General features: G+C 37.4%; 1 protein-coding gene across 2 annotated transcripts in view; it reads left to right on the top strand.

The window, feature by feature from the left end:
* Positions 1 to 14,088, top strand: part of neurl1aa (neuralized E3 ubiquitin protein ligase 1Aa) — a 113,693-nt gene that overhangs the window by 41,524 nt on the left and 58,081 nt on the right. The window contains exon 1 of one of the 2 annotated variants that reach the window (XM_088635723.1): positions 8,207 to 8,424. The exons of the other annotated variant lie outside the window; for it this stretch is intronic. Within the exon in view, the coding sequence (XP_088491849.1) occupies positions 8,391 to 8,424 (34 nt within the window). The 5' untranslated portion in view covers positions 8,207 to 8,390. Of the gene's footprint in view, positions 1 to 8,206; positions 8,425 to 14,088 lie in introns of those variants that run through there. 2 annotated transcript variants of the gene reach the window in all.

The following is a 14,088-nucleotide window of genomic DNA, read 5'->3' as shown; positions in this document are numbered from 1 at the left end:
CACATTCATCCCTGCTCATCCTAGGGACAAAATCCATGCTGGCAACGTGTTCATTGTTGTCGAATTATGTATAATTTGACATTATTATGCCATAATGTTTCACACATGGTACTGTTGTTTTGTCTCAGTTGCTTTCTCAATAGTCCTTTGTTTTTCGACTGCTGTTTGTTCTATTAAGCTCAATAGCTGTTGCGTCGTAGGTGTGCATAGTACAGAGCCCCTGGCAAAATTAACATCACCTCCAGAATCTTGTTTAAAAGATCTGTGATCAATTAAATGAATTTAAAACATGCTTCCCATTCTGATCACAATTCTTTTTTTGTGTTTAAATCATTTTTCTCAGCATCAGGGATCATTTTATAGATACAGTACAATACCTTTATTGTAATGAAGATTTAAGCCCCAACAGGCCTGATGGAATAAAATATAATAGAAAGGCTAAAATGTTGTTGAAATACAATGCACACAACATCCATTTTCCTTCAATATCCTGCTTATTTACATAAAATTGGATATTGAAATGTTCTTACCTTTAAAGCACAGTTACCTGCTCTGTTGTAATATACTGTGCCTATTAAAATCCATAGGAGCAACTTAATATTACAGTTACACTATAATTTTATTTCTTCACCAGGGGACTCCATCCCTGGTACTGGAGATTTGTTCAGTTAACTGAATTTGTAATGCAGGTTATTTTGATTTTTGTTACACATGATCTCAATATTACTTGAGTATAATATTACTTAAGTTAACAGGTTTTATACTTTATTGTGACAATGTGCAGACATTAAACAATAACAATGTCTCCCTTTCTTATATGCAATGTACTGTGTAAAAAAAGGAAAAACAAGGGAAGAGAAGGAAAGGGAGGGAAAATAGAAAATAACAGAATAACAGATGAAATTGTGATTGTCTGCTTCATTTCTCTTACATCCCCTTTTCCGGGAGATGCTACATTACTCCCCATTTTTTTAACCATTGTTTTGCAAATATAGCTTGATGATTTCACATCCTACATTGGTTTTAAATTACTTGTGGAACTAGTCAGAGTTATTTTGTTTCCCAGGAATTTACATATTTATTTTAGAGGTTACCTACAGTATTTGATTGATGAAGTGGTTACCTATAACATCTGCTGGATGGGAGCTCTCCAGAATCAAGTGGAAGACCCCTACTCTATACTGCTCTACACATAATGCCAGCTACAATGTCAAAATTGCAACATGACATGAGTATTTCAGGTAAACTACTTTAGCTAAGAATTAAGAGATGTAGGGTGCTCGACAGAACACCTGTTACAGTAAGAATGTGTGCAAAATTCTACATTTCCTACCTACATTTCTCTACCAGGTTGAACCATGCCAAAACAAAATATAAAAGCAACTTTTTATCAGTCAGATGCAAATGGAAGCATGTGAAACAATATAGTATCTAAACTCAAATCTTTTAAAGTATTTTCCTGCAGAAAGTTTTTGAAATATTTGTTACCTAACCCGCAGCACTGAACCCATTTAAAATTAGACAAACCTATAACATAAAAGCCATTGATAAATTAGAGGACTCTTAAAATAACTATGGAGACAGCAATGAGAAATGGTTTGGTGTTTAGGGTTTAAATGGTATGTCATTATTACAAATGGTTGAGGAGAGGTGCTGTTGTGGCCAGGAACACCATTTGTGATACATTTGTGAAGCTTTGTGCCACATCAGGGAATGAATCAGAGGTGGTTTGTTTATTTTGGGGGGCTTGGTGGTAAGTTGTTTAACAACTCCGAAGTCCAGGAATAGACCCTATGCAGGTTCCAAGGTCAGGGTCGAGGTAAGTGAAAGTCCAAAGCCAGAAGATAATTTGAGTAACAAGTGCCATAAACACAATCCAAAAGCCAAGATCAGAAATCCAGAAGTCAGGCAAAGAGTCCAGGAAGAATTCAGCAATGGCTAGATTCAGACCTCGAAGAGCTGACAACAATACTGAGCACAGCTTGACCAAAGAGCAGGGTTTAAATAGGTTTGGGTAGGGGAGACGTGTTGATGTAGAGACACTGGGCAAGCAGGGATTGGCTACTGCCGTCTGCTTCATCTGCACCACTTCTGCAAAGCTGAGGTAGGCACTAGCAGTTGAGGTGCCCATCTGGTGGCGGGATGCTGGGACTGTAACACTTGGGAGTGTGGTGTTAGTGAAGTAAAAAAAGAAAGGGGGACATGCAAGACTAGTGACTGTAGCATGGCATGAACTGGAATGCACACACCTTTGCCATTTTCACATGTGTTATTTCAATACATTTAAAGTACAATTCTTCCTTCTATCCATGAGGTAAATCTGGACTAGAGCAGTCTAGTTGATAAACAGTGGTATCAATGGTAAGTGGTAGTTGATAAAAATTGATTTTCACCTCGTGGCTAGACATAAAGAAAACCATATCTGAACACATTCAGAAAAATGGCACTTTTATTTACACTACTGTATTAATTTTACACTAATACCTAAAACTTTGTCATTTAACTTTTTGAAGTCTAGGAGTTTATGTTTTCTTGCTGTCAACACACAAGATTGTACTAATCCCCAGATGTTACATGGTTTGGCTTAAAGAAAACGTTTTATTACACAACAATGCATTTAATCTAAATTAAAGTTGATTTATTCCCTGGCAACTATCTCAGGAATGAATTTTACTTGTCAGCATATCCAGAAAGATATACAATGGACATACATGTCTACCTTTGTGCTTCTCGAACACACATTTGTTTCTATTTGCTTACAGTGTTTGGAGTGTAGGAGTTCAATATATAATGGATAGTGACATATGTTATTGCAAAATTACCAATACCAGAATGAAAAAATGTAAATTCGGTCTTCCGTGAAGTTCCAGTTGAAAACAACACATCCTGGATTCTTGTGCATCATTAGTATCAAAAAACAATACCACAAAAAAAATCTAAAAAGCACGAACTGTCTGCACCTCTGGGCTGAATTCAGACCTGGATCTGGCTGGCTTTTCTCCAGCTCTAGCTTGAAGGCCTCTGACGCACAGCCCAGCTTAGTTATATCTCCCAGGCTCTGCACTCCCTGCTTCTGCTCATGGTGTCTATGCTTTCAGTGACAAAACTGCTCCATAGCTGATGCTGTCAGAAGGCATCTATGTTTTGCGTGGGTGAAAAGGACCAAAGCTCACACAGACTGTCTGTACCATGTGTGCCACGTCCATTCTTCAAACTAACTTCTGTGCTGAGATGGTGATTCCATGTGTTTATCCAAGGCATTGCTAGGTGCTGTGTATTTATTGTTGGTATCATTACTATTACTTAGAGAAGACTTAAGTATAAGTGGAAGGTTTTCATCATATTTTGTAATTACATCATGTCCCTTTTGAAAGGATGGCTTGAAACCAGAAACCTGAAGCAAAGACGTAAAAGTGTCATGTTAGTGTCATTCCTTTAATCCTTCGAATATTGAATAATTTTATGTACAAGAAAGCTTTGGGTTGAGGAACAGAAACTTTCAGAAGAAACATGGGTAAGATTTGGATAGCTACAGTATAGTGCCATTATCGTTACTAATAAACCTACACAGCACATTGATTGTATCACCTTTTTTTAAATAGGAAATGAAGAGTTTAAGTTTAAGCTCATTAACATCCTGAAAGATTTGTGTCACTTTCCGAATTTTTTGTAATGGTTTAGAATTATAGTTTATAAAACTATATACAGTAGTATATATAGCTTATATTAAACTTACATAGTTTTTTAAGTTTAATGAAAACACCCAGGTATGCTTGGCAACTGCCAGAAAGAGCTTTGATTATTATATTAATTGTTCAGTTCATACATATCCTACTGTATACTGAAAATTTCTGAAAGCAAGTTACGCTGACTGCAGAATTCAAACTTACAGTATCAAGGCTGTATAATTGATACTCATGGTTCAGTTGCTCAAATTTGGCATTCAAATGAGTTAATGAAAATGAAAATAATGAGGTGGTTCTTTGTTGCGAATAGAACATAGAACAGAAGCAGAACTACAGTATGTAAATATTTGATATGATCACACCAATCCATAATGTGGTTAGACTGGACAAAACACACACAAATACTAGGATGATTGGACGATAAAGGTTTTAATGATGATTCAAGGAGCTTATACAAAGCTTTCAAAAACTAAATCCAAACTGCAAAAAATTCAGAAGAATAAACACTACTGTATATTTCAAAGCACCCTGTTCAATAAAAAGAGTCATTTCCTATATAATTAACCTTATCAATTCTTTAAGTCCTTGAAATTAAACACCCCAAGTTCTTTTTGCAACACTATAAAAGAAAAATGTTCCGCTTCCATTTGTCTTTGGGAGTAAGCCAAAAACGTTCTGAAATCAGCACACTGTCCTAACACTCATTGCATGTGTTTGAATTATGGCCGTAAAGAAGCTCTGGACAACTCATATCATTGCAGAAAATGACAAAAGTTAAAAACCATTGATGAGGGGTTATATTTGATGTTTGTAAAAAATTAGCCTTTTCTGTCTTTCTAGAAACTCTGAGTTCATAATTAAAAAAGAATGGACATAAATATGGGAGGGAAATAAGAAAGGTGATTCTATATATAGACAAGAAATCTACAGTACTGTATAACCAGTAAGACATTCCCTTAAACGGAAAAGAGTGCAAATTGCACCAGGAAGTAACATGGCTGCCAGAAGCCCTTCCAATGAGAATTAGACCGCCTACACTGAAAGGTAAGCCCTGTGTGACACACAAAGGACCAGAGACGCCGCTAGGTCATCTTGGACAAGTGTTGACAGGCAAGGTCAAGCCCTGTGCTATTCAGGGTCACATACTGTAGTTCTCCTGCTAAAGGCACGTGCAAATTCAGGACATGAACAATGAGAGGGTTTGCCGAAGGGCGGAAGGTACAGAGTGCATTCAAAGGATTCCAGTGGTGCTGAGCATCCAGAAGCGACAAACAACAAACAAAAAAAACCCTATATGAAACACAGCAACCTCATTAGACTAGAAAAGCCGTTAGCAGTTTGGCTGTGTTCCAGATATACAGTATGTAGCACAGCAACATTTATCAGAGCTGTGCCTTGTTAATCTATAACTTAAACAAGCTGAACTGCATCACTCTGAATGTCTGTGTAGGGGGTCGCTTGATGGTATAATACCTAGATAGATATCTCTATCTTCCACACTGTACCACAGCAGTGTTGAAAAAACTTTTGACTGAGGCCCCAGGGAGCCTTGTACACATAACCGCCCTCATGCTTTCAAAAACATTTTGATTTAAACCTCTTGGCATTAGACTGTTGAAAGAAGACTTTCTGAAGACAAGTACCATTGAATGACCTATTCTGAAAATACTGATCACGTTAACAGACTTAAAATCTGGCTGAGGAAGCAACTTAAATGTCGAGTTGTTAATGCAGAACCTATTGATTGACATCAGACACTGCATAAAATAACATTCGCCAAGGGCCATGAAACAAGATTTACATTTTCAGAATCATGCATTTATGGTTTCAGAGAATAAAGTGGTTTGTTGGTACAATTTATGCAAAACAATATCAAGTGACAACAGTATTTTTTTCTTTTATGGAGCCACAAAATCTTTTTACAACAAAGGATAAGGGTTATTCAAAAATCTTTTCCAAGATATGTGTACTGTCACTTGCCAAACCAGAGATGTTTCCATCATACCGCTGATGCTCAACTCCATGTACTGTACAACATTTTTGCAGAGAAGTTACAGTACGTCTGGGCAAGCAATTATTAGATTTTAACATTAAATAAATTATAATTCCAAATGTAGCCCCATTAGTCTGAGGTCAAAACTGATATCAAGCATTTGCTGTTATTCAGTAGGTGTTTTGAAGGAAACATATTTTTCCAATATTATTAAAATGACTGACCTTTGCATTTGCATCCTTATTCTTGCTGTGTGAAATGAGTTTCTTGTCAATTAAATTCAGCTTTCTGGGAGTTAGAAAGTAGCTGCACTGGAATAATTCCAGCATCACTTTTTACTCTCACATTATTTCAGTGAATGTAATCATATAAATATTTAATAGTCAAACAATGAATAAACCCCCAAACCTACTGGTACTGTATGCTTTCTTGCCAGGTAAAACCACTTTTTAAATTTACTAACACAATCATTGCATCTGTGATCAGCTCTAATCATCACAGCCAGTGTAATTCTGGACCTGGAAGTATGATTGAAAAACCCATGCACCCATTTCCAGTCTGCATTTTAAATAAATAATGTATTTTGAAATATTATTTTTTATTACTGCTCAGCATTCAGCATCCATCTTATTATTTTGGAACTAAATAGATGCACATATCTTTAAAACCTCCTGGGATATACTGTAGCATAAATCTCTTTGCTGGTATTTAAAATGATTTAGTCATGATCTTAACCCTATTAAATACAGTAGAGTACATGCTCCTACAAGGGGGCAGGGACTAGTAATCAGTATGGCTATCATAACGATGATCGTGAGTCTCTGAAATGCAAAATGTATTCAGTTATGATAAAAGGTTAGACTGGGGGCTGTACTACTTTTCACAAAATAGCTTTCAAACACGTTTTTGTTTTGGAACAAACGGAACTTAGAAAGTAAACTTTTAAAATCTGTGTAATGTAAATATTCAAAAACTATGGGCTGCTCTGAAAAAAGGAAAACTTCCATCCATTTTCTAACTGCTTTATTCAATTCAGGGCCACAGAGGACAAGTCTGGGTACGCACTGGACAGGACACCAGGAGGGCAGACACACAGACACTACACACACACTAACACCAGGGCCAACCTACCAGTATATCTTCAGACTGTGGGAGGAAATCCCCGCAAAAATGGTGAGAACATACAAGCCCCATGCAGATAGCACCCCAGCAATTGAACCCAGTGCCACAACGCTGCAAGGCAACAATGCTAACCACCGTGCCACTGTGCTGGTTATACGGTATATGAGCAGCATAATGTTTTAAAATTAATACAGGCAAAATTCTAGTTAAATATCCTGAACCGAACTGTTTGACTTTACCTTCATGAATAGTGCCACCTGTTGACTGTCTAAGATTTAAATTGAGTTAATCTTAAATTGAGTTATCAGACACTGTGCATGTCTGACTAGCAAAATTCACACTTTGCCTAATTGCAGACCTTGTATAATTATCCATAATTATCTAGTAGGCTTATATTTTATTATATGATAATGTTTAGGATAACATTTCACCTTGGAATTATTCATTATCAATGAAAACTTGAAAAGAAACTACCAAAGTAAAACAAGTTTTTATTGCCTTTGTCTTCAGCTAGGTGTAAGTAGTCCTATATTTCTCAGTTTAAATATGGACATGACTATATTTCTATTTTATTCCCGTGTGAAGAATGAGTCTAAGATGTGTAGCCTTTCAAGTGTGAGGAAAATCAATATATCTGTACACATAAACTGTACTGTATGTAAAGATTCAGCATTGGGAATTGTATTTACTGTCAACTGAAAAGGCCTTCTTTTAAAGGATGTGTACTGCATATTATATCTGTATCCAATATATAAATGGAATATCTAAAAACAATGTAACGCAACGGGGCTCAGGCGGGCGCCCTTGCCGCATCTGGTCGGCCCCTGCACCGTCCGGGGCTCGAACCCGGGACTTCCGCGTCTCTCTGCAGCGACCTAGCCCCGTGAGCCAAAGAGAGAGGGCGGAAGTCCCGGGTTCGAGCCCCGGAGGGTGCAGGGGCCGACCAGATGCGGCAAGGGCGCCCGCCTGAGCCCCGTTGCGTTACAACAACATCAAATGCATTACTTATCATTTGAATTAAACTAATTAAACAGTGTTTTAAAAATATATTGCAGCAGCCCAATATCGGAAACATGTTCAGGACAGGTCATTGAAATGTGAAAAACTATCGTAAGATATTAGCGTGCAAGATGTATTGGAATATAATGTACTGTACAGTACATGGACAATACAGTTTTTGAAATAATGGTACAATACAGAAGTGATTTGTTATATTGCATAACATCATGCAGAAGCAAACATTAAACGTCTTGTGTTCAAACACATTGTTGTCAACGAAACAGCTTTGCATGACCCTCGGGTCACTTTAAGTGAGACTTTATGCGTGCGGCAGCGATGGTGTTAAAACTCCCTGCATTAGCTCCACCTTTTATGTTAATAATCAATGTGGTTTTAGCTCGTGGCTGAACGCGTAAAGTGAATGGGGAGAACGCGGCCCCTGCTAGTCTCGTTGAGTGACTATTTGTATCGGTGTGTCAGGAAAGAGAGGAAGCCGTGAATGTACAATATAATGCCGTTGGTGCGGAAAACTGCTCCATAACAAGAGACAAAAAGAGGGGAGAGTAAAGGTACTCACCTTGAATTGTGCCATGGGAGGCCAAATAACGCGAAACAGCTTGTACGGTAAGGAATTGGGATTAGGATCTTCAATTAAAAATGTAAACTGTGTATTACATATTTCAGAGTCGTATAATTCTGATGCATCTCAGCTTAATAATGATGATGAATATAATAGTAGTAATGCAAGAATCAAGAATGCAAGATACCAGTAATACAACTAAGCAAACGAAAATTTGAAGGGATTCTGACACTAAACGTGGATCACTGATACTGCTGCATGTATTAAATAAGGTCTACTCTTTATTTTCCCTCACTGTATGTTACGTGAATCTCACATTAGTGCCGGTGAACGATTTATCGAACACTGCCGAAGATGCAAAAATAGAGTAAAAAACTAGTTATGCTTTAAGAATAAAATCTGTCACAAAGAATGAGGTACAGTAAATCATTTGTATAAACAGGACGTGATTAGGGATAATGAAAGTTTGAGTATTTGATGGAATCTTAAAATAAAGCAATTTACATGGCGAAACTACTGTAACAAACTAATGTAGAAATCAATAACATTTGTTCTGTTAATACATATAAAATGTATTTAATTTTGGTCCCACCACTTGTTAAGACTTTATTTTTTGTGTAATTCACTGGTATTATTAGGGTAAGGATAATTAGGATTAAAAATCAATAATCAGTTGTTGGTTATCGTCTAACGACAGCAGATTAAAGCCGGTGCCTGGTATTTAAATTGGTTTACACACCGAGAATCTCCATTGTAGCGCTGTAGTTGGCAGGTGTTGAAAGATGATGTCATACTATTTAAAGCCCACATGATTTAACGTGTGGATGGTGATCATGATGGTGGTGATGATGATGATGATTCTGTATTAGTATACAGTAATTATCAGGAATGCCACTAAAATGCGTCTCTGTAATAACGTGGTCATGTCAAGTTGACATACTGTACAGTACTGTATAGTACATACAGTACTGTATTCTTGAATTTTTATTCAGGCATTATTATGGTACAAACATCGTTATTACAGAATAGACATTTCCTATTATTGTGCGAACAGAAACTTTACATACGAATTTTTTTTTTGTAATCATGAAAATGTACTTGTGTGCATTTTGAGTCCTGATCAACAGTTATGAACTCTCAATTCATTGGGTTGTGAAGACGACAGTGAGTTGTTAATAAAAATCAGCTATACGGTATGCTTTCGTGTATATATAATGTATCCATGAGAATATATAAACCACATATAAATTATCATGAAATATGATTAATGTCCTTTATTGTGAGGCTGTGAATTACAGTGCGCATGAAGTACCTTTTTCAAGACTTGAGATAGATTTGTGACTGTAGGATAAGGTGCGTGACGTAAAGAACTGGATACACAGCTGCTATTTTTGGAGCGGTGCACGTAATGATCTGTAGCGCCCCTCTTGGCACTCGAGAACAACGGTGAGGTGCTCTGGGAGTCAGGATTTGGACAGGTTACTAAGATTTTCTGTGCAGTCATTAAATTTGGATCCGATATCTTGCATAGGGGGAATAAAAACACATTACAAGGGTTTACATGTGAACGATTTGATCTTTTAAGGTCAAGACTTAGTTAACGTAAAAGCAACCGCCCTCATCATCCGTTTCACTCAAAAAAATCTTTTTCTACTCACTGAATTGTTTGCATTGGGGGAAGAAAATAAGTCTACAAAACCACCAAATCATAAGCACTACTTTTTTGTTTAAAATAAACCATATACAGTCCGTTTACATGAGCAGCACTAAAAAGGGAAGCCATAAAATATTAATTATAATAATAGGCGAAAAGTACCACTGTCTAGGAACAATAATTTTTGCATTGCAAAGGACCTGATGTAGATGCTTATATTTATGCCATGAGTGAAAAGTGGTCTCAAGCAAAATAGTCAATTAATTGATATTATGATCTGCTCATTGTAATATGGCAGGACTCTTGATGAAGGAATTACATTTAGGAATTTCTTTATCACACATATAAGAACAGCTCATTTAATCAAGGTCAATAACTATACAGATTGTGGTAAATCAGAATTTTAAATATGCCTCTCTTTTAATCCAGTTCCTAACCCATATGCTGTAGAAATATACAGTACTGTATGTACTGTATGCCTCCACAGTTCTTATAGGAGATTGGAACCCACTGTTTCACTCAAAGCACTATGTCTTTTAAAAAGACAACTTTGAGAATAATTATATCCTCAAATAATTAATTTGAGAATTATTAATAATTATACATAATTATTTCACATTCTTGCATGTTTGTTCATTGCAGCAGGACAGCAAACAAACCATTATGACTTGTATTTTGAAAGAGAATCATAATCATTTGCATTTGTTTCTTGCTTCCTTAAACATTCTGGGAAAATAAAAACAGACGTTTTCTCCCCAGAATTTACCCTGCCTCCTCCCCAGGCAACATCAATGTAAACATACTTGTGAAAATGAAGCCTCAATAAGTATTTACTCAAATATAGAGCTAAAAGCTAATGCACAAAGTGAAGTTTGTCCAACACCAGATCAAAACCACAGTATCGGAGCGAGAATGAAAGGAAGCTGATAACATCTAAATATTACTCAGGCTGGTGGAAATGCAGCTATGCTTGTTTTGTTTTTTTCTTTTTTTTTAGTAATGACCCCTGCCCTAACAAGGAATGTAATATGATGTTTAACATTGAAAATGAAGCCAGGATCCAATTTTATCACCTAATTTGAAAGCAGAAACTGTCTTTAGAATGGCAAAACATAGAACATATTCAGAAAATTGGAACTTCCTAATCAACCAGTGTGCTGAAAATGTAGGTGGATTGGCAAAATACATCATTTTTTCAGTTATCCACTGGTAATTGGAAACACAAATAAGCTCATCATTTCTTACATAGCTAAATTAGTTTTTACTTTTCTTCTTGCATCTTGTTTTGTTAGCCATTATTCCAAAGAAGCTCCTTGTTGTACAAGGCATGTACAGGAGAGAAAACATTAGCTTCCCAAGATTAATCTATTAGGGTCATTATGTCAACCTTATTTTGCTTTAACAGTGATTTGGCATGACAACAAGGGTTTTAAGCCAACCTAAAGAGGTTTATAAATGTTTCCCTGGGTGTTGTTTGATATTGTCTGCAAGAGGTGTCCGGAAATGCACAAATGCGTTAGATTATTGTGTGTTGTCTGTTGACTTGGGTGGTCAAGTGATAAAAAGAATGTCTGCCTTTGCTGTTTGTCTCAGATGACAGCATTGAGCATGGTGTGCAGAGTGGCACTGACATGTTGGGGACTAAAATCTTAACATCAGAACTGTTCCTCTTTTTATTTGTTTTACTCCATTGAGGGTTAAATTTGACACACTCACAGGATTGCCTATAAGCGTGTTCCTTTCTGTAATCTGATATTTTTTGTTTTCTTGTTGGTAATTCCTTACTCATATTTCTTTGCAGGAATATTTTTACAGTAAACTCTCCCTGCTCTTTGTTAAGGATAAAGTCTGCCAAATACCATTTATACTGATAATAAAATTGAGATGGCTTGTTTTCTCTCAGGTATGTTTTGCTATCTGGTTCTTCCATTAGAAGAATTTCTTTTGAAATTCCTTCAGACAAAGACAAAAATAATTTAAAAATAGAAGATTATCAAAATACATTTGGGGTGTTTTTTTTATGGGACTCAATAGAGTGGATTGTAGTATTGTTACCATTTTATGGGTGTTTTTTCTATTGCTTCTTAGCAACACACTATTTCTTTAGATAAAATGTTCATGTGACAGTAATTCAATCGTAATTTATTAACAATATAAAAGTGTATATTTGACCTATATTTGGGCAGAGCAATATACATAAAGCATATTCAAGACAAAGTAGCATATACGAATGTAAATGTAGCAATACTATCATATTTATTTAGCTTGGATTCTGCATGCTGTAAGAATTGTCTTTCCATGTTTGGTAGTCAGGTTCAGTGTGTCATAAATCACCTGTTGTGCAAAAGATAAGGCTGTCTCTGTGTCAGGATGTATGATTTTCTAGTTAAAGGTCTTTTCTTGTAATAATAATTTTAGTCCATGTCTGCCTGCTACAAAATGAGATCCAGTGGGCAGCTCAAATAGGCAGCCTCTTCAGTAGCACACAAATTAAGCAGACAGTAAGTGAATGAGCACAAAGCAGGCAATTCAGTGAATGTGCAACATTTTAATCTGGCATCAAGCTCACAGCAAGGGCCGAGTGCTTTATGAACTGGAGAAGCTGTGTAAGGAGTAAGACAGCATATTTTTGACAAAACCTGATAGTTTAGTTATGTGTGCCAAATATGGCATAATGCACATAGTACTGAGAATTAGCAAAGAAATGTTAATTGAGAGGAAATGGGTAAAACCTTTCCCCATCAGTAAGAAGACATGTTCATTACATGTCTGTGTTACAGAAAATACCATTTACTGTACATAGTATGAATGGGACAGAATGCTGATTTGTAGAGGTAGAAATAATATGGCCTTCTACGGTAGGTTGCTCTTGGTAGATGCTAAACAAGGCTAGGTGCGGTCAGTATTAGGATGGGAGACCTCCAAGGATACCAGTTTGCTGCTGTTGTGGTGGTGAGACCAGTAGGTGGCACTCTTCCTCTGGACCAAAATTTCAAAACCCCATATCCCAGTATGGGGACTGAGTACTTTACCAAAAGAGTATCATCCTTTGGATGAGAAATTAAAGCAAGATCCTGACCAAAGATCCATGGGCGTTAACTCCAATGTCAAGGCTTAATTCAACCTTGATCTTGCACAGTCTAGCGTTTCTAATGTCTCCCCTTAATTCACCTGGTGAAATATACTGATGGGGAAAAAAGAAACACAACATTTTCTGGAATGAGAATACTGTAATTATAGCTTATCTACGATACTTTCACAAAAAGTTGTCCATTTGTTTTAAGCCCCTTGGCCAGCAATAAGGCTTGTGCAGTGGGGCATTGCAACTTGCCAATCACATGAAAGCTCATACGGTGCACTTTTGCCAAACGAGGTACAGGTGGAACAATGCCTGATCCTGTCACCTTTAAAAAGGCTTAGGTTACTGGAAGAAAAAGGCCACACTTTGTCAGGTTTCTGTGCATTCCATAATGCCTTGAATGTCAACAGAAGCAAGGGAGAGGGCCATTGGCATGCTGCAGGCAGGCATGTCATATGCCAGCGGTGCCAGACACTATGGAGTAAGCCGCTCCACTGTGTCCTGACTGCAGAGAAGGTTTCAGCAGACCGGCAGGACAGATGACCATCCAAGATCTGGTCGCCCTCGAGTGACCACACCAGAGCAGGACAGACACATCAGACTGGTCCATCGGAGAGATCATTTCAGATCTGCCACCTCTACTGCTGCTGAAACTGCCGGCAGACACGATGCCCGCATCAGTGACAGGACAGTGAGGTTCCATGCTGCTCACCTTCGAGCAAGGGGACCTGTCAGAGACCCTCTGGTCCCACCTCCTAGACATCATACACGAAAGGCTTGAGCCAGACAGAGGCTGCGATGGACTCGTCAGCAGTGGCATCAGGTCCTCTTCACGAATGAGTCACTCTTCAGCCTGTTCCATGCAGACAAGAGGGCCAGAGTGTGGAGGAGGTGATGCGTTTCTTTTTTCCATCAGTATAATCTCCAACTTCTCTACCTAACCTCTTGTGTAGTGGGATTTCTGGCACTTCATGG

Source organism: Lepisosteus platostomus, chromosome 6 (assembly GCF_059453375.1).
Source record: "Lepisosteus platostomus isolate fLepPlt1 chromosome 6, fLepPlt1.hap1, whole genome shotgun sequence".
NCBI lineage: Eukaryota > Metazoa > Chordata > Actinopteri > Semionotiformes > Lepisosteidae > Lepisosteus > Lepisosteus platostomus.
Note: the sequence above shows the minus strand (reverse complement) of the source record. Positions and strands in the feature narration are given on the sequence as shown.